The sequence below is a fragment of the Oncorhynchus kisutch genome, linkage group LG5 (assembly GCF_002021735.2).
Source record: "Oncorhynchus kisutch isolate 150728-3 linkage group LG5, Okis_V2, whole genome shotgun sequence".
Lineage (NCBI taxonomy): Eukaryota > Metazoa > Chordata > Actinopteri > Salmoniformes > Salmonidae > Oncorhynchus > Oncorhynchus kisutch.
In genome coordinates, this window is record NC_034178.2 from 42,158,771 (window position 1) to 42,180,694 (window position 21,924).

The following is a 21,924-nucleotide window of genomic DNA, read 5'->3' on the forward strand; positions in this document are numbered from 1 at the left end:
TCAGCTGCCTGGCGTCAGGGCTCAACCAGGCCACTCCAGAAGAGTTTCTGCATTGCTGTCATTCCTGCTGGGGGTAGTTGATAGTACCACTGAAAGGTAAGACAGTAGCGCTCCGTGCTGTCCATATGTAGGAACAGACTCCATCCACTACACTTTTACAGTGAGCTCTTGTGTTGGGGATGCCTTGTGTTTGGTTGGACATATAGAGCAGTAGGCTACAATAGAAGTACTAATATGACAAAACAATAGAACTTTCATGTCACATCATGTGTGTTTTTTCATCACAGCACTGAGGACTTCTACCATGGCTGGCAAGGTAAGTGAAAGAGGGAAGTTCTCTAACCTAACTGTTCCAACTAAATTAGACTAAAGGTATGGGAGTATTATGTACTGCATTAGCCTGGGTACCAGTGGGGTAATGCTAATGTTCAAGTTCCACTTCTTGTACTCCGAGTCATTGGCATTGACACGGGGTACAAGGAGTGGAATGTTAGCAGAAAGTAACTGGTACCCAGGCTAGTCCTGCATCACATTATTCCATTTGAAAAATTATCTATATGATCTCAAACTCTATATGTGAAGTCAAACATGTTGTCCTACTTACATCGTGGCTGATTTTAAATGTCAGTTTAGTTTAAAAAAGAAAGAAAAAGAGGCTAATCCTAAGGGATTCACTGTCACTACACTCTCTCTGTAGATGGCAGGGGGTGTCCTCTCTCCTTTGGATAATCTGTGTGGAGTGGACTGTTCCAATGTCCATCCCCTGTTTTGTCACCTGTGCCATGAGCAGTACCAGCACCCATGCCTCTTAGACTGTTACCACATCTTCTGTGCGCGCTGCCTACAAGGCAGAGCCAATGAAAGTCGTCTCAACTGCCCCCTCTGCGGGTAAGGGACTGAACTTAACTTACTGAAAGAAGCTTTCTGAACACACAAGCTGTGCATTTGATTTGACACTATTGTTAGTCCAAGACTAACTAAATGCCCCCAACCACATTTGTATCTTTGTGGTGACCTATAGTTACTTGTTTAAACATTGGGTTTGAGCATAAGGCATTGCATCTCAGTCTTGGCTATGAAATAGGAGGAATCCCCTTAAGAATCTGTGTAACTCTCCAGTTCTACAGGGCGCTTAGAGCATACATACTGCACAGCCAACTCTGATCTACACATGAATGGAGAACATGACAGGGACTCACCTATCCTTACAATCAATACCAGCCTTAGTGGATTAAAGCCAAGCAGTCTGCTAAGGACTATGGCGCAGAGTGACCTGGTCTAGCCCGACCAGGGCAGGATGGTTTGAGCGGCTGGGACAGCTGCAGGGTCAGCCCTGGCTCTGAGTTAGCACCATGTTAAGGCCACCATGCAGTCACACTACAATAAAACCTACACAGGCATCTTGGCAATGGAGCCGGGAGCTCAGGGCAATTAAATGTGACCTCACAGTGCCCAATCCATGTTATCCCCTACTGGAGAATGAGTCATGGCCAACAGTATTACCTAAAGGCCCTCTGGATTAGATTAGCTCTCACTGATCAAAGAGCACACGGCTATGTGGAACAAAACTTCTCCAGGAAAAAGATTATACTGGAAATAAAACTGATCTTAGATTGGGCCTTTTCTATCACTAAAGAGAGTTTTCAGCATATGAATTTATCACTTATCTTTGATTATCTTCAAACCCAAAAACACAAGCAGATACAAAGAAAAGTGGTGGCAACCCCATTTAGATCACTGGATCAAGTAGAGATGAGCAACACATTGGGGATGATGTTACAGCCAAACTGATACACTGCTTTGTACAGATACCCCAATGTGCACACACTGGTTGAATCAATGTTGTTTCCAAGTAATTTCAATGAAATTACATTTAAACAATGTGGAGTAGATGTTGAATTGTCATCTGTGCACAGTGGGACAGTATGCAGCTGACATGATCAGTCATTTCAGTCCATTTCCTGAATACATCCTGAGGTCCCCTGATCAACTCCCCAACGTGATGCCAAACAAACAGTAGATTGCTGAAATCATTTCTGTCCAAATCGTTCCTCTGACATTGGGTAATTTTGAAACATGTTAGATTTTATTTGTAGGGGAGAAAGGGGATGACCGCAGGTCATCAGACTGTAAAATAATCTTACAACTAGCTGTAAGATTATCGCTTCTGCGGGTTCTGATAGTATCAAAGCCTACAGCTAAATCTGTCCCTGTAGATCTCTAGTGGTCCAGAGGGGCTTTGTTTCCCTGCCTGCCCGAGCCCACAACTGCTATGGTTGCTGCTTTGTTCTGCAGTTGCATTGTCCCCCCAGAACCCAAGGTCTCCTTGTGTGTTCTGTGATTACATATCTGGGATGAAACCAAACACTGGATCCCATCCGATCATGCAAGATGATAAGTTAAATAAAACATAGTTGGTACGAGTACGACTGCTATGGGATGGTTTCCCTATTTAAAATTGGCTCCCTGTGGCTCTCGACCAGGCATAATTTATACCAGAGTTCCTCTCATTCCAGGTATTGAAGAGCTTGCAGGAGTGAGCAGATGGATCTATGGAGGGACCATTGTGTAGTAGGCTACTAGAGTGAAGTGTGATCCGAGGGGAGATAACCCAGTGGGCACACTCTCTCCCTGCAGGTCCCCCTGGCTCTGTGGCCTGTGCATGGGCAGTACAGAAGTGCTGTTTGTTGCTCTTTTCATCAGTACTACCAACCATCAGCGGTGGGAAAACTATCCAATTGTCATACTTGAGTAAAAGTAAAGATACCTTAATAGTAAATTACTCAAGTAAAAGTGAAAGTCACACAGTAAAATGCTACTTGAGTAAAAGTCTAGAAGTATTTGGTTTTATATATACCTAAGTATCAAAAGTAAATGTAATTGTTAAAAATATACTTAAGTATAAATAATTTCAAATTCCTTATATTAAGCAAACCAAATAGCCACTTTCCCTATTTTTATTTAATTTACGGATAGCCAGGGGCACGCTCCATCTCTCTGACATCATTTACAAACGAAGCATGTGTTTAGTGAGTCCGCCAGATCAGAGGCAGTAGGATTCTCTTCCCTCCTCGCCAATGTTTATCTAGTTTGCATAGCAACAGGGTCTATTGTGTGCTACTAATAGGAGTGTAGCAAATTCCCGAGATGACATGGTTCTTGAGTGAGTGGATGGCAGTGGTGTAAAGTACATAAGTAAAATGACTTTTTGGGGCATCTGTACTTTACTATTAATATTTTTGACAACTTTTACTTCACTACATTCTTAAAGAAAATGATGTACTTTTTACTCCATACATTTTCCCTCACACTCAAAAGTACTCATTACATTTTTAATGCTTAGCTGGACAGGAAAATGATCTAATTCACACACCTATCAAGAGAACATCCCTGGTCACCTGTGTAATACTGCTTCTCTTGATAGGTGTGTGAATTAGATCATTTTCCTGTCCAGCTAAGCATTAAAAATGTAATGAGTACTTTTGGGTGTGAGGGAAAATGTATGGAGTAAAAAGTACATCATTTTCTTTAAGAATGTAGTGAATTAAAAGTTGTCAAAAATATTAATAGTAAAGTAAAGTACAGATGCCCCAAAAAGTCATTTACTTAAGTACTTTACACCACTGCCATCCACTCACTCAAGAACCATGTCATCTCGGGAATTTGCTACACTGCTATTAGTAGCACACAATAGACCCTGTTACTATGCAAACTAGATTAACATTGGCGAGGAGGGAAGAGAATCCTACTGCCTCTGATCTGGTAGAACCAGGTCAATGTTAGAGGTTGCATACTTAGAGTTTGTTTGACATGTTTATGACATGCCATGTGTTTTACCTGTAGTAAAAAACTACTGCCACGTACTGAATTCAGAATATGTTAGCAAAGCTTCTGCGATTAGATATGTTGCACCATCTGCTGGAGAGCCTTGGGAATGCAACTCACTACTCTTTTATGATCAGTGTAGCGAGAAATAAAAATTTGAATGAAGCACTGCATGAAACATTTTTACTGTGCTTTTGTTGCTGGATCCATCTGTGTCACAGATACCCATCAGTTGTAAAAGGAATGAATGCACTCCCACCAGAGGACCGTCTGCTGAAGTTCCTAGTTGATAACTCTACCGATGACTGTGAAGAGACAGTCCAGTGTGCCAACTGTGACCAGCAGAGCAACAAACAGGTACCTCACAACAGAAATAACTCTAACAAACCATGCTATAGATCTTAATAGAGAGCATTTATTATCATGGATCATATTGTGTGTGTGTGTGTTTTATAGGATACAAGGCCAATGTACTACTGTAACACGTGTAGCCAGCCCCTGTGTGGAGCTTGCAGGGATTCCACACACAAGGCCAAGATGTTCTCCCACCATGAGATTGTATTCCTGGCCAAACGCACCAAAGTGTGCCACCGGATGTGCTGTGAGTACAACCTGTATTATGTTCACACTACAACAAGAGCTCAGCGGCTTCTAGCTATAATTACATAGTTATCTAATAATAACCTATGGTAACACTTTACGTTAAGTTTCCCCTATTACTGCGTAACTAACACAGTAATAACTGTTAACAACATAGATTTTACTAAGCTAACCAGGAGAAATGATAACATAACCCTTTTAGTTGCATTGCACAATGTAATTTTTTTTGAGAAAGAACGGTATACTTGCACTTTACATTAAGTTGCTTGCTCCTGGGTATGTACATTGTAAATACATGCATATCCCTTGTTTTTATTTTTTTATTTTACCTTTATTTTACTAGGCAAGTCAGTTAAGAACAAATTCTTATTTTCAATGACGGCCTAGGAACAGTGGGTTAACTGCCTGTTCAGGGGCAGAACGACAGATTTGTACCTTGTCAGCTCAGGGATTCGAACTTGCAACCTTCGGTTACTAGTCCAACGCTCTAACCACTAGGCTACCCTGCCGCCACGGCATTGTAACAACAATGTAATTACAGAATTGGTTGTTAAAGATTGTTACATTGTAAAAAGGTTCATCCTAATGTTCTCCTGTCTCCTAATTTATCCTGGTTAGCCTATTGTCTGCAAAGGGTATTACATTGTAACTGCATAGTAACTATAAAGATTATACCCTACTGGGCTACACTACATTCAGTTGCTTGCTCCTGGGTAGGTACATGATAACTACAAGTATATCCTATGTAACTACAATGTTATTGCAATACACTTGATTCAGTATAGCCTTTGTGCCAGGTCATAACATAAAAATAAACTAATTGAAAATGGCCAGTAGTTAATGTGCCTTGTTACAATTGTTGTTACCAGGTCCTAGTCTATTTATCAACCCTGGTATTGCATGTGGATTCAATGGTAGTGGAACCTTAGTTCCGTAGTTACATGTACCAAGATCAGATTTTGGTTTGAGTTATTAACTTGGTCATTCACAGGTGACTTTCAAATGTGTAACTACAAAACATTAGTTATATAGTGGAACACGAGAATGTGTAATAATAACATCATTAGTTACATGTAGAATAACCTTCATCAAGTGAATGTGTAATTAAGTGTTGCCTAATCTATTAACACAATTCTCAACATGTTCATGGGATGATTATCTTATTGTAAGGAAACAGTGATGTGATGGTCTAACATAATGTTTGTCTCCACAGCTCTCCACGATGAGCCCTACATCATGTTCTCCACAGAGAAGAAGTCGATGCTCTGCATCAAGTGTTTCAGAGACATGCAAGTGTGAGTGAAGCTCCTACTACAGCGACACCACAGATTCAGACAGGAACACTGTGAGTAAAGCTAATTGATGTTTCTGCTAAATTCCACAGAGAGAGCCGGATACACTGCATCGATATTGAGACAGCATACATACAAGGCTGTGAGATACTAGACCAGGCAGTGCTGGTAGGTGAATTGTGACTTTTGTTCTCTAGATATATTGTGTGTTATCCCAGTTAGAAAAACAAAGAGAGTTGCACACTCTATGTATAAACTCCAGGTATGTATTGGGTAAACAACCAATGTTTCGGCATCACTGTGCCTTCTTCAGGGTGATGTCATGAATGCTTGAACCAGGTTATGTAGACAAAACAGTGCAATTAGTGCAACCAATTACAATAGTGAGGGGTGTGTCATAATTGTCAGGTTAATTCAAATTAATTTTGTGAAACTGTTAAAAGACAATAGTTTACAGCATATTGAATATATTTGGCTATTGTTATCATTAGCATAAGATTATCATCAACATACATGATTGTTTCATTGAATTTCACATATACAGTGGGGCAAAAAAGTATTTAGTCAGCCACTAATTGTGCAAGTTCTCCCACTTAAAAAGATGAGAGAGGCCTGTAATTTTCATCATAGGTACACTTCAACTATCACAGACAAAATGAGGGGGAAAAAATCCAGAAAATCACATTGTAGGATTTTTTATAAATTTATTTGCAAATTATGGTGGAAAATAAGTATATGGTCACCTACAAACAAGCAAGATTTCTGGCTCTCACAGACCTGTAACTTCTTCTTTAAGAGGCTCCTCTGTCCTCCACTTGTTACCTGTATTAATGGCACCTGTTTGAACTTGTTATCAGTATAAAAGACACCTGTCCAGAACCTCAAACAGTCACACTCCAAACTCCACTATGGCCAAGACCAAAGAGCTGTCAAAGTTCACAAGAACGGTGAGCAAAAATCCCAGAACCACACGGGGGGACCTAGTGAATGTCCTGCAGAGACCTGGGACCAAAGTAACAAAGCCTACCATCAGTAACACACTACGCCGGCAGGGACTCAAATCCTGCAGTGCCAGACGTGTCCCCCTGCTTAAGCCAGTACATGTCCAGGCCCGTCTGAAGTTTGCTAGAGAGCATTTGGATGATCCAGAAGAAGATTGGGAGAATGTCATATGGTCAGATGAAACCAAAATAGAACTTTTTGGTAAAAACTCAACTCGTCGTGTTTGGAGGACAAAGAATGCTGAGTTGCATCCAAAGAACACCATATCTACTGTGAAGCATGGGGGTGGAAACATCATGCTTTGGGGCTGTTTGGACCAGGACGACTGATCCATGTAAAGGAAAGAATGAATGAGGCCATGTATCGTGAGATTTTGAGTGAAAACCTCCTTCCATCAGCAAGGGCATTGAAGATGAAACATGGCTGTGTCTTTCAGCATGACAATGATCCCAAACACACCGCCCGGGCAATGAAGGAGTGGCTTCGTAAGAAGCATTTCAAGGTCCTGGAGTGGCCTAGCCAGTCTCCAGATCTCAACCCCATAGAAAATCTTTGGAAGGAGTTGAAAGTCCGTTTACCCAGCAACAGCCCCAAAACATCACTGCTCTAGAGGAGATCTGCATGGAGGAATGAGCCAAAATACTAGCAACAGTGTGTGAAAACCTTGTGAAGACTTACAGAAAACGTTTGACCTCTATCATTGCCAACAAAGGGTATATAACAAAGTATTGAGATAAACTTTGGTTATTGAGCAAATATTTATTTTCCACCATAATTTGCAAATAAATTCATTAAATCCTACAATGTGATTTTCTGGATTGTTTTTCTCATTTTGTCTGTCATAGTTGAAGTGTACCTATGATGAAAATTACAGGCCTCTCTCATCTTTTTAAATGGGAGAACTTGCACAATTGGTGGCTGACTAAATACTTTTTTGCCCCACAGTATATTTAATTGTTTCCAATATAATTCAATATATGTTACATGTAATATTTTGGTTCAACCATAATGCATAATAAGCATCATCAACAGGGGGAACATATTGGATGTATGTGGATAAGCTGTATAAATAATATATTCATTTATAAGACTTGTTCATAGAAAATTGTTAATTAGAAGGGCCTGAGATCCAGTTGTGTAAAGTACTTAATTAAAAATACTTCAAAGTACTACTTAAGTAGGTTTTTGGGGTATCTGTACTGCTTTTCTATTTATTTTTTTCACTACATTCCTGAAGAAAATTATGTACTTTTTCTTCTCTACATTTTCCCTCACATGCAAAAGTACTTGTTCAATTTTTAACGCTTAACAGGACAGGAACATTTTCCAATTCACACACTTATCAATATAACACGTGGGCATCCCTACTGCCTCTGATCTGGCGGACTCACTAAACACTAATGCATAATTTGTAAATTATGTCTGAGTGTTGGAGTGTGCCCCTGGCTATCTGTACAATTTAAAAACAAGAAAATGTCATCTGCTTTACTTAATATAAGAAATTTGAAATTATTTATACTTTTACTTTTGATACTTTAGTTTATTTTAGCAATTCCATTTATTTTTATACTTAAGTATATTTAAATTCAAATACTTTTAGACTTTGACTCAAGTAGTATCTTACTGGCTGAGCAACTTTCTACTAAGGTATCTATACTTTACTCAAGTATCACAACTGGGTACTTTTCACACCACTTCTGAAATCAAAGTCAATATTCAGACCACTAGAGGTCAATGTTTTTAGGATATCCAGTAGGACCTCGATGTCACCTACTCTCCTTTGTAGAGCAACATGCTCAATGCCTGTGTACATTCTGAGAATTACATGTTTCTTAGAGCTTGGTGAGAGCGTGGTTGTCCTATGGTTATTTTGAATACAACGTTCCACAACTTTCTGGGAATGGTGCAGGGTAGTTGCTTGGTTTTGGAACATTCTCAGCACATTTAAGGAATTTGACAAAAAAACATTATTTTCTTAGAATTTCATTACTTTAACAGAACGTTTCCTAAAAGTACAAACATGGTCTTTCAATTTTGGTAATGCTCTTGGAACGTTCTCAAACTGGTTTGACATTGGGAATGTTCTCAAATAGTTCAGTTCTTCTGTGGGAATTCCAGTACTTCAGCATAATGTTTCCTACAGGTTTCCTCATGGTTCTATTCAAGCTAATGTTCTCAAATTGTTCTGAAAACGTTAAGAAAAGTTCAAGAAAAAGATCAAGAAAACTTTAGTAACATTCAGAGAACGTTCTAAGAATGTTATTTAAAAAGAGTAACTTTTACGATTTTTTTTTTTTTTTACATCGAAAACCAGATGTTTTAAGATTAGTTATTAGAAACACGTCAATTCTGGTCTTAATTTTGACAGTTTGTATATATTTATTTTGTCTATTAGTAGTAAAGCTAGCTGTTTTTGCCCCTATAGCAGTTCAACTCTACCATTGAAATCGTGATGCAGAGGCACCTTGAGAAGGTACCTCTATGTTATCTCAAGGGAGGGCTTCTGTATGAAATCCGCTCCCTTCTAGATGTTCTGGGTAGTACCACCTCAAGGCTTACTAAAAAAGCAGGTGACAGCGTGCCTTATTTGGCAATGGTATTGGTACTCTCAGTGGAGTTTGCCAATATATTTTGCATGATGCTTCCTTGACTTGACTACTGACATTACACAAAATTCAAAAGGCAGTAAGACACATTTACATTTTTGACAGTTTTTGCTTATCTTTTCATACACATCTATGTGCTTTTACAAAGAAAAACAAAACATGTAGGCTATCAGAATTATATGTTTATAGGCGTAGCTACATCGATCAAAACAATTATTTGTATATTTTCACTACCCAAAATGAATATTTATAAGCAATTTCCCCCACCCACAACTTCTCACCAGAATGCATTTTTAATTTTATTTAAAGGTATTGGGCAAAGGCTGAAATTAGGGGTGAGAGTTACTCTTTAAAAACATACATTCCATTCTGAGAACGTGAAGATAATGTTCCATAAAAACAATCTTAAGTGTGTTCATGTGTGTTGGCCGCAGTCATTAATTGACCACACCTGATCTTAATGAGTGCTTGTTTCCTTTGAAATTGGGTCTATTTGGATAGACTGAAATGAAGAGCTGTGTAAAAAAATACAGTATGCTAGCACCATTCTGGTGGCACCTTGGACTAATTCAATGGATAGAGAATAGAAGATTATATGTTCGAAACTCATTGATCCCATGTCAAAATAAAATGTGTTTGCATGATTAATGCCAAAGGAAATTATATTCCATATGTTCAAACAAGTTAACTGAAAGTAAGTTCATGAAAACCTTCAAGGAACCAGAGTAAAATGTTCTCATAACCTCCCTGCAACCTAAAAATAAATGTTACTAGAACATGCAAAATTGTAACTACTACAGTATGTCAGGAATCATATTGCTTTGTTCCCATAACCAATGTAAAACCAAAAAGATACATTCCCACAACTTCCAAGGACAAATGTGCGCTAGCTGGAATTACATTGATATGTCACAGTCACTACCTCTGAAAATCACAGTTTTCCTCTGTAAGGGAGAAATTGAGCCATTTTTTACATTCAGCATCAGTATTATTTCTAACAAAGATACACTACATGACCAAAAGGATGTGGACACCTGCTCGTCGAACATCTCATTCCAAAATCATGGGCAGTAATATGGAGTTGGTCCACCCTTTGCTGCTATAACAGCCTCCACTCTTCTGGGAAGGCTTCCACTAAATGTTGGAACATTGCTGCGGGGACTTGCTTCCATTCAGCCACAAGAGTATTAGTGAGGTCGGGCACAGATGTTGGACACTGATGTTGGGCGATTAGGCCTGGCTCACAGTCTACCTTACATTCACCCCAAAGGTGTTTGATGCGATTGAGGTCAGGGCTCTGTGCAGGCCAGTCAAGTTCTTCCACATCAACTTCGACAAATCATCTCTGTATGGACCTCGCTTTGTGCATAGGGGCATTGTCATTCTGAAACAGGAAAGGGCCTTCCCCAAACTTTTGCCGCAAAGTTGGAAGCAGTGAATAGTCTAGAATGCCATTGTATGCTGTAGTGTTAAGATTTCCCTTCACTGGAACTCGGGCGCCTAGCCCAAACCATGAAAAACAGGCCCAGACCATTATTCTTCCTCCACCAAACTTTACAGTTGGCACTGTGCATTAGGGCAGGTAGCGTTTCTCCTGGCATCCGCCAAACCCAGATTCGTCCGTTTGACTGCCAGATGGTGAAGTGTGATTCATCACTCCAGAGAATGAGTTTCCACTGCTCCAGAGTACAATGGCGGCGAGCTTCACAACACTCCAGCTGACGCTTGGCATTGTGCATAATGATCTTACTCTTGTGTGCGGCTGCTCGGCCATGGAAACCCATTTCATTAAGCTCCTGACTAACAGTTCTCCTGCTGACGTTGCTTCAGAGGCAGATTGAAACTCGGTAGTGAGTGTTGCAACCGAGGACAGACCATTTTTCGGGGGCCCCTTTCTGTGAGCTAGTGTGGCTTACCAATTTGCATTGTAGCCATTGTTGCTCTTAGACATTTCCATTTCACAAAAACAGCACTTACAGTTGACAGGGGCAACTCTAGCAGGGCAGATATCTGACGAACTGACTTGTTGGAAAGGCGGCATCCTATGGTCAATGATATCAAAGGCTGCACTGAAATCTAACAGTACAGCTCCCATAATCTTCTTATTATCAATTCCTTTAACCAATCATCAGTCATTTGTGTCAGTGCAGTACATGTTGAGTGCCCTTCTCTATAAGCATGCTGAAAGTCTGTTGTTAATTTGTTTACAGAAAAATATCATTGTATTTGGTCAAACACAATTTTTTCCAACAGTTTGCTAAGAGCTGGCAGCAAGCTTATAGGTTTGCTGTTAGAACCAGTAAAGGCCGCTTTACCACTGTTGGTTAGTGGAATTACTTTGGCTTCCCTCCAGGCCTGAGGACAAAGACTTTCCTTAATGCTCAGATTAAAAATATGACAGATAGGAGTGGCTATAGAGTCAGCCACCATCCTCAGTAGCTTTCCATCTAAATTGTCAATGCCAGGAGGCTTGTCATTGTTGATCGTTAACAATAATTTTTCCACCTCTCCCACACTAACTTTACAAAATTCATACATGCACTGCTTTTCTTTCATTAATAGTTTTTTATGCATGAATATAATTGCTCACTGTTTGTCGTGGTCATTTCCTGCCTAAGTTTGCCCACTTTGCCAATGAAATAATCCTTTAAAAAATTGCAACATCAAAAGTTTTTGTCATGAATAAGCAATCTGATTGGATGAAAGATGGAGTTGAATTTGTCTTTCTGCCCATAATTTTATTTACTCAAGTTTTTTTCCATCATTGTTTATATCATTGATCTTATCTTCATAATAAAATGTATTTTGTTGAGTTTAGTCACATTTTGCAGTAAGTCCGCCAGTCAGATGTGCAGCCAGACGTATTAGTCACTCATTTTGCCCCATCTCTTTCAACCAAACAGTTTTTCAATTCCTCATCAATCCATGGAGCCTTAACAGTTCTAACAGTCAGTTTCTTAACAGGTGCATGTTTATCAATAATTGGAAGAAGCAATTTCATAATTTCATCATGTGCAGCATTTGGATGCTCCTCAAAGGGGGGGGTCAAAATCAAAAGTAACAGTCTGTGTCTGGTGCGGCCACCAGCTGCATTAAGTACTGCAGTGCATCTCCTCCTCATGGACTGCACCATATTTGCCAGTTCTTGCTGTGAGATGTTACCCCACTCTTCCACCAAGGCACCTGCAAGTTCCCGGACATTTCTGGGGGGAATGGCCCTAGCCCTCTAGTCCCAGACGTGCTCAATGGGATTGAGATCTGGGCTCTTTGCTGGCCATGGCAGAACACTGACATTCCTGTCTTGTAGGAAATCACGCACGGAACAAGCAGAATGGCTGGTGGCATTGTCATGCTGGAGGGTCATGTCAGGATGAGCTTGCAGGAAGGGTACCACATGAGGGAGGAGGATGTCTTCCCTTTAATGCACAGCGTTGAGATTGCCTGCAATGACAACAAGCTCAGTCCGATGATGCTGTGACACATCGCCCCAGACCATGACGGACCCTCCACCTCCAAATCGATCCCGCTCCAGAGTACAGGCCTCTGTGTAATGCTCAAATGCAAATCTGACCATCAACCCTGGTGAGACAAAACCGCGACTCGTCAGTGAAGAGCATTTTCTGCCAGTCCTGTCTGTTTCAGCAATGGTGGGTTTGTGCCCATAGGCGATGTCATTGCCGGTGATGTCTGGTGAGGACCTGCCTTACAACAGGCCTACAAGCCTCAGTCCAGCCTCTCTCAGCCTATTGCGGACAGTCTGAGCACTGATGGAGGGATTGTGCGTTCCTGATGTAACTTGGGCAGTTGTTGTTGCCCTGCAGTACCTGTCCCTTAGGTGTGATGTTGGGATGTACCAATCCTGTGCAGGTGTTGTTACACGTGGTCTGTCACTGCGAGGGCGATCAGCTGTCCGTCCTGTCTCCCTGTCTCGCTGTCTTAGGCATCTCACAGTACGGACATTGGAATTTATTGCCCTGGCCACATCTGCAGTCCTCATGCCTCCTTGCAGCATGCCTAAGGCACGTTCACGCAGATGAGCAGGGTCCCTGGGCATCTTTCAGTTGGTAGAAAGGCCTCTTTATAGTGACGTAAGTTTTCATAACTGTGACCTTAATTGCCTACCATCTGTAAACTGTTAAGTGTCTTAACGACCATTCCACAGGTGCATGTTCATTAATTGTTTATGGTTCATTCAACAAGCATTGGAAACAGTGTTTAAACCCTTTACAATGAAGATCTGTGAAGTTAATGGATTTTTACGAATTAACTTTGAAAGACAGGGTTTTGAAAAAGGGATGTTTCATTTCTGCTGAGTTTATATTAGCCCACACAGCTACAGCATGCTAAGTTTAGGACCTCATATTGAAGCTTTTAGAGAACCCAAGACCCCAACTGATGTATACAACAATCTTTAAATTATCTACTTTGGTTTAGATACAAGCATCATGAAACCTCATTTGACATAGTGAAAATACATTTTTTGGGGACCTAAGTTTGCTTACCACTTTTTCAATGTGGTTTCTTCCTTCACAGACTACATGAAATGATGACCTCTTCCTAAATATTTGGTCAAATTATACATTTTGTGTATGGTCACATATAAACAAGGGTGGCTCAACATACCCCATTCTCCCCTAACGCACTCACAACTCCGTGGCCTAGTATGAATCTCCCTCTGCAACTCTTGTTTCCATGCTGTATTTTACTTGACATAATATAGGATGCTTATGTTGTCGATTTTGAAAAGGTACCGGGTGGGTCTTGAGTTTGAGATAAAGCATATGATCATGTGTGTGGTTTAGCTACAGGTGAGTGAGAATATATACCATGACCATGTGTGAGCCTTGCTTTCTCTGTAGGCAGTGAAGGAGCTGCAGACATCGGCCCGTGAGGCTATTATCATGCTGAGGGCCATGATAGGGGCGGTGGGCTCCAATATGGAGGAAGAGGAGAATGCAATCTGCAACATCTTCACCAGTATGCAGGTAAGGACTCTTTTCATGACTCTACAGGACTCTTTTCAGGTCACCTGAAAAAAAAATATTTTGTTGTTATTGAGATTTGAATGTATTAAATAAGCATTGTGAAGTTTAACTATCTAAGTGCAACACAATAAATATGATTCCACATTTGAATATGTGATATGCCCTTTACATGGAATATATAACTTTGAAGATGCTATGATGGTGCCTCACCACTGGGTGACTCTCTTGCTCTTTTTGTTAAAAGATTGCAAGGGTCTTCAGCTCTCAACAAAAACTCCATGAATGGACCAAACCCATACTGGTACAATTACAAGACAATGTGTACCACAAAATTACATTTTAGAGGAAATGAATCAGAAGTTAAATCCTCAGACAGTTATTTTGAAAAATGGAGGGTGGCAAACAAGGCCAACAGTCTTTTTCACAGTAGACCGACTACTAGCAGACGTTTTCATATCCATTTTCCTTGTGGTTAACTTTTTCTCTGCTCTCATCTGACAGGAAAGACTGGCTGAGAGGAAGAAAATTCTGTTGCGAGCGGCTCAAAGGTACTGCATTACTTTGCTATGAAACTGTTGCTTTGATAACAGAAAAACTATGGATAGGCAATCTGATTGGCATGGATTGAACTTAGCGATTTTCCCTAGGTCTCAATGTGCTTTACATTGTACAGTTTGTACATAGTTAGCAAATCTCATTTACCAATACGAATGTATTGCAGCGATTATATGTTACACCCTGGTGTAGGCTAGTTTCTATTTGACCCCATGAGATAGACTTCACAGTAAACAATTCAAACAAGAATGACTGGGCAAACAGAGTAAGGACTGCTTCAACACAACTACTCATCGTTCCATGTCCACAGCTACAGTTCATGGTTACATTTAATCAATGAAAATGTGTAGATAACCTCTGGTATTGATATTTACTCTCTGGTAGCAGTCCATCACAACCAGTGGAGCAGGAAGCTAGATCCTGGGGGCCACTGGACTGCAACATTACTGCCTCTGAAGTCTGTATAGGAGAGAGTGTATCAGGTTGCATTGTGTAGAGATCTTCATTGAGATTTTTGGGCCCCGTGTCCACCTTCTTTCTCGGCTCGCTGCCTGGAAGCGGCCCAGTGACTGTCTGGATTCCCAGAAGGGAGTTAAAAGCTATTTATGGCAGGCTGTGTGTTTCCGTCTCAGTGTCTGTCGGTGTGTATGTGTTTGTTACGGAGAGCAGAACATAGATAAGGACCTGGATACATGAAGTATGGGTTTCTGTATTGCATAACCCTCTGCATCGAGTGGATAGACGTGTAGTGGAAATGTTGTGTGTGTTTGTAGCCAACATGAAGAAAAGGAGAAGGCGCTAAAGGAGCAGCTCTCACACCTTGCTGCCCTCCTGCCAACCCTGCAGGTTAGATCATCATATCTCTATATCCCCAGGCCTGTAATTAACAGTGTAGGTCAATAACTAGTTGTTACCTAGTTGATACCCATAAATACATTTGACAGTGGTATAGTTTTGCCATTATTACCTGGACAGTTTATTATTCACAAGCCCTCCAGTGTGGTTGACCTCTGACCCTCTCTGATGCCCTCCAAGGTTCACCTGGTCACCTGCTCAGCCTTTCTCAGCTCAGCCAACAAGTTTGAGTTTCTGGACATGGGATATGTGAGTACTGGCACTTTATATTCTGAAGAGAATCAAAGATAGAATGGGTAAATTAACCAGAGGTTTTCATCAAACATGGTGGCTCTCTCCTCCACAGCAACTAATGGAAAGGCTGAGGAGGATTGTGAAGCTCCCTCATCAACTGCGACCAGTGCAAAGCAGCAAAGTGAGTGTGGCTTGTCTACTCTGTTCTTACAAAACAATGTGACTTCAATCCACACTGCCCTTACAAAAAATATTGCTGTTTTGAAACTGCAGTAAAAGTGCAGTAACTGCAGTCGACTGTGGTATTTTGAATGCAGCAATGCAGCAAACACTGACTGAAATCCTTTTTTGTAAGGGTGTCATGTAAAATTTGCATTTAATACTATACACACAGTAAATGTGTTGTCTCTTCCTTCAAAGAAAGGTGCTAGCCAATCTCTGACCCAGATGATCTCTCTCTCCCCTCAGATTAACACAGGCTACAGGGTTGAGTTTGCTCGCTGTCTGGAGCCCCTCCTGCTGCTGGGACAGCGCCGCCCAGCCTCCATTACCGGAGCAACTAGTATTGCAGCCCTGTGAGTCTGCTTGGCCTTTAACTCTTGTGCAAAATATTCTTCCCTAATCTCTGTCTTTCAGTGTACAAGTGGGGCTTTTTAATGAGACCAAATCTCTGGACCCAAATGTTTGCACATATAAAATATGAGATGATCTCCTTGAAACATGAGATATAATATAAACAATTCTTGGAAGCACAACTGTCAGATGGTGATAACCACAGAGAGAGGGAAGGAGACTCCATTATGAGCCCCACTATGTCACTTATCCTGTCTGCCTGTAAGCTCTGGGCACAGACATGCTTAGGCTACGTAACTCACCTTTTTGGTGGCGGTCTTCCTGTTATAGCGGGCGCTAGTCCCGTCCTTTCCGTGCCAGAAATACGGGTGATAACAGTGGGCTGGGCCAGAGTGACCAGCGCAAAGCCAGGGTTCCAGGAAACAGCTTTTTCCAGCAAGGCTCTGTGTCTGTCTGGATATCACAACACAGTCTGGATCCCAAACAAACCTTGACACACATGACAGTATGTCTCTCAATACACACACATACTGGGGTGTCAATGTATTTGGCTGAAGTATAAGATACAGTGAGGATGACTGGACCCAAATTCAAGGACTAAGCTTACACTGAGCTTAGCTGTTACCAGAGTTTTAACAGAATCAAAATGTCCCCTTCCAGAGCCTTGGTTCCTAGTTGGTGTAAGCTATAGTTGTAGGTATTTGACACAGACATAGAGATTCATTTGTTTTTAAAATGGACCCATTTGTTCTCACAAACTCATTCAGATGCAGACTCTGTCCCTGTCCATGTAGACACATGGGACGCATGCTCCCTGACCAATTTTCCACATCAATCACTCCCAACTGTTCACAGGTCTGTAACTCCCCCTTTTCCCAAACCCCCAACATACTGACAGTCCTCCCTCCCAACCAGTGCCCCGTCCATGTAGGATACGGAGTGGGCGGGGACGGCACTGAGCAGGCTGGCACTATTTTTATCAGAATTTCACAGAACTCTCCAGGATTCATCTGGTAGCTAGGCACACCGGAGTGGCGGGGCCAATTTGTTCCATGCCACTGATGTCACTTCTTTTGCCAATGTCTTAAATTGGTATCAGTGGTGGGGGCAGCAAGTGGATGCTCAGAGGACTAAATGCGTATGGCAGGGTGAGAAAGAGGCACTCACAGCAAACAATCAGAGACTCACTCTCGGGATAGTTCTACTGCTGTATCAGGCCATGTGCCAAGCAAGAAATCAGGACTGAAAGCATTCCAGGGCCCAGGTAAGCTACATGTCTTCCCCAGTTGTGTGCTGATAAACTTTTCCATAATTATAGAATATCTGTCTTGACCAACTGACTAATGATATTTCCACCTGTTATATATTCCAGAGTTTATTCCGTGTTTCATTGGTATGATACATAGCCCTCCCTCATTCGTGGACAATTGTGAACTATGACAAATATTTGGTTAAAATTGTAATATTAAAGTGTTAGGAAAGTCTGTTAAAGTGGTCTACAGTGTTACATGAATAGCTATCTATTACTCCAGTGGTGGTGGTAAGGAGTGAGGGAAAGCCAGGTCAGGGCCCATCTGTCTGTCCTGGTTGTCTCTTTGTCTTAAAGCTCACTGGAGACGGGGAGAATTTTGTGTTTCCAGTTCAGCCGGGTCTCAAAAGCGACTCAAGTACAGTCTACAATATTTAGCATTTCCATTTGTTGCAAATACAGTATATGAAGCAATGGTTCTATTGTTCAAAATGTTATAGCAAAGTAATTTTCTGAACTGGAACTCGGGCAAGCAAATGTTTTACATTGTTAGTTGTAAACATGGTCTTCAGAATGCCATTATCGGAATAGCCTGTGTTGAGTTATGGTTTTGAGGTGCATGCTTCAACTATGAATCACTCTCTCTGGAACATTAGCAGTGAGAACACCTGAATATAATATTGAACATGAGGGACAGTATATTTATATAAAATGGGATAGATAGGCTGTAAAACGTACTCTCTGATATATATATTTAGAGCCTTAAATAAATAACTGTTACTTAGGACGAGGCTTCCCGATGAATGATGCCCTGTGGTTTTATCTCCCCTCCCTCAGGCTCCATTCCCCCTTCTCCATGTCGTGCCGCTCCCCGTCCCTCAGTGACATGCCCCTGGGCTCGGCCGCGGGGAGAAAGTCTACCTCCCACCGCTACATCTGCACCAAGGTCCTCCTGGCAGAGGGGGGCGACACACCCTTTACTGAGCACTGCCGCAACTATGAGAACAGTTACAGGGTGAGTGACATGACCACAATGACAACAACTATGGGTAGAGCGACTTGGCCACTTCACTTGTAATAGGGTGTCTGTGACAGTGTTGGTGCGTGCATGCATACATTCATCTGTGTGTTTGACCCAGACCCTCCAGACTGAGATCCAGAACATGAAGGACCAGGTACAGGAGCTACACAGGGACCTGACCAAACACCACTCCCTCATCAACACAGACACCATGGGGGAGATCCTGGACCGCTCCCTGCACATCGACGGACAGATCTCTTCCCAGTACTCCTCTGTGGAGACCATGAGGGCTCTGTTTGAAGAGGTACATCCACAGGCCCCATATCGAACAGCAGCAATATGTTTAGGAGGTCAAGCAGCTTATAGATCCTTTAATATATCCTGTTTTGTGCACATGAATGACTTGGCCTTGTGAATGATTTGGCCTTATTAAAGGAAGTAAACCATATTTCCCTTTAGATTTGGGAGGAGACCTTTCAGAGGGTCACTAATGAACAGGAGATCTATGAAGGTAAGGATTACCCATTAACTAAATATCAATCTGTTGTCAGTACTGTATGTACATTTGGACTTGGTAACATGCATCATGATCTAATCCCATCTTTGGATGTGATGCATGTGTTTTGTGCTTCTACACCTGCATTGCTTGCTGTTTGGGGTTTTAGGCTGGGTTTCTGTACAGCACTTTGAGATATCAGCTGATGTACGAAGGGCTATATAAATAAATTTGATTTGATTTGATTTTGTGTGATGTGATGCGATGCATGGCATTTGTGTTCGACCACATTCTAGCACAGCTCCACGACCTGCAGCAGCTGAAGCAGGAGAACTTGTACCTGACCACCATCGCCCGACAGATTGGACCATACATCCTGTCTATCGCCAAGGTTAAAGAGCGCCTAGAACCAAGGTAATAATGATATACGGTTCCCTTACAAACTACAACTCCATCGATACAAAATACAGAAATTCTATGTCAAATATATAATTAAGTAAAATACTGGTCAAACCAGATTTCAGGAGCCCAAAGAGCTTCATGATGACCGCACAGAAACCATGCTGAAAATCTATGAGGACACCTCTATGGCCATGGACTCACAACACAGGTAACTCGCAACACATAACTGTGGTTAGTCTGTATACTACAGATAATATAAATAATGACCGGAAACTGGGACAGATTCCATTTTATAATCATGAAGGTGTTGAATGCACTATCCAAGCTATGTACCCTCTCTTTGTTTTCCTTGGCAGTGAAGACCACACCTGTCCCACTGACAGTGACTGGGAAAAGAACATGGACAACCGCTCCCTTATCATACAGTCTGATGAGGCTTCCATCAAGACCAATGACTACCATTGGCCAGGAAGGCAGACAGCCAATTACAATGAGATGCCATTATAAAGCAGAATGTTACACTTTTCCCTCCCACCTGTTTCCTGTGTGGCCTCCAGCTCAACACAACAGGACAGGGACAGCATGTGACATTCTCCTCTGTTCAGATAGTCGCTCCTGACATTTTATGGTGACATTTCTTGGCAGGGAGGTGTTGTCATCAGCTCAGAGGTGAGTCCTTAGACAAACAGGTCTCAGAGGACTCCACTGACACTCACTGGACTCAATGACTAACAAACTGGAGTCAATGGACTCACTGAGAGGGCGGTGAATCCCCTCCAATCTCACTTGTCAATATGAAAAGATCAATCTGATGGACCAGTAGAACACCTCATTATGGACTGAATGGATGGAGGATCTGGAGTTTTATGCTGAGGTGAAGTGACTGTGACTACCATGTCTCAATCAACAATGCATGGTTTTAGACCTGCAATAACATACAGAGGGAGAGTGCTTCCTCAGTTGATATTTCTAAAATGGTCATATGTTATGCTGTGTTGTCCTGAAAGGGCTATTCGTTTGATTGTATGGTTCTAAAACCAACGGTTGTATTTGTATCATATGATCACTAGTTATATACAGTACATAGTGGAATGTATCTGGTGATGTATGGCTTGTTGGTCCTCATCCTCAGGTCATAGATAGTGCTGGTGTGACCTCAGTAAATACAACAGTCAAATGTAATGATGCACATCAACTTGTGCATTAATCATGGAGAAACTGGGTGAGTATTGTCAGTGTGTTTTCCTTCAATTACCCAAGAATATGCAGCAAATTGGTGAAGCCGAGCTTATGTGATGGAAGCAATGGCAAAAATGTTGCGTCAGGCGCTGCTCCAGAATCTCCCATGTGTTCAATTAGGTTGAGAGCTGGTGACTGAGACGGCCATGGCATATGGTTTACATCGTTGTCATCCTCATCAAACCATTCGGTGACCACTCGTGCCCTGTGGATGGAGGAATTGTCATCCTATGGGGGCATAGCCATGTTAACCACAATACCCCATAATGACAAATGCGAAAAACAGTATTTTAGAAATGTTTGCAAATGTATAAAAAACAGAAATACCTTATTTAGATAAGTATTCAGACCCCTTGCTATGAGTCTCAAAGTTGAGCTCAGGTGCATCCTGTTTCCATTGATCATCCTTGAGATATTTCTACAACTTGATTGGAGTCCACCTGTGTGTTAATTTAAATTGATTGGAGACGATTTGGAAAGGCACACACCTGTCTATATAAGGTCCCACAGTTGATCGTGCATGTCAGAGCAAAAACCAAGCCATGAGGTTGAAGGAATTGCACATAGAGCTCTGAGACAGGATTGTGTCGAGGCACAGATCTGGGGAAGGGTACAAAAACATTTCTGCGGCACTGAAGGTCCCCAAGAACACAGTGGCCTCCATTATTCTTAAATGGAAAAGGTTTGGAAACCAGCAAGACTCGTCCTAGAGCTGGCCGCCCGGACAAACTGAGCAATCGGGGGAAAAAGGGCCTTGGTCAGGGAGGTGACCAAGAACCCAATGGTCACTCTGACAGAGCTCTAGAGTTCCTCTGTTGGGATGGGAGAACCTTCCAGAAGGACAACCATCTCTGCAGCACTCCACCAATCAGGACTTTATGGTAGAGTGGCCAGACAGAAGTCACTCCTCAGTAAAGGCACATGACAGCCCACTTGGAGTTTGCCAAAAGGCACCTAAAGACTCTCAGACCTTGAGAAACAAGATTCTCT

At 41.7% G+C, this 21,924-nt stretch overlaps 1 protein-coding gene across 2 annotated transcripts; it reads left to right on the plus strand.

Annotated features, from left to right (window-relative positions):
• Positions 1-122: 122 nt before the first annotated feature.
• LOC109891049 (RING finger protein 207) lies at positions 123-21,161 on the plus strand. Of its 2 annotated transcripts, XM_020483341.2 has the most exons (18): positions 123-316; positions 698-888; positions 4,047-4,182; positions 4,282-4,426; positions 5,639-5,720; positions 5,810-5,885; positions 14,185-14,310; positions 14,812-14,858; positions 15,639-15,711; positions 15,901-15,969; positions 16,067-16,135; positions 16,423-16,529; positions 18,614-18,791; positions 18,916-19,101; positions 19,257-19,308; positions 19,590-19,707; positions 19,811-19,903; positions 20,052-21,161. In XM_020483341.2, exons 1-18 carry the CDS (start codon positions 257-259, stop codon positions 20,200-20,202), a joined length of 1,959 nt encoding a protein of 652 aa, XP_020338930.1. In that variant the 5' UTR covers positions 123-256; the 3' UTR covers positions 20,203-21,161. The 2 variants fall into 2 exon arrangements, with proteins under 2 accessions (XP_020338930.1, XP_031680960.1); XM_031825100.1 differs by lacking the exons at positions 123-316; positions 698-888 and adding an exon at positions 2,528-2,721.
• The last annotated feature ends 763 nt before the right edge of the window (positions 21,162-21,924 follow it).

What these genes read in the sequence shown, in the direction of transcription:
- LOC109891049 (XM_020483341.2), top strand. Translation starts at nt 257, where the DNA reads ATGTCACATCATGTGTGTTTTTTCATCACAGCACTGAGGACTTCTACC. An exon ending in CTTCTACCATGGCTGGCAAG is followed by an intron (nt 317 to 697) that starts GTAAGTGAAAGA and finishes CTCTCTCTGTAG; the next exon opens with ATGGCAGGGGGTGTCCTCTC. An exon ending in AAAGAGCGCCTAGAACCAAG is followed by an intron (nt 19,708 to 19,810) that starts GTAATAATGATA and finishes TGGTCAAACCAG; the next exon opens with ATTTCAGGAGCCCAAAGAGC.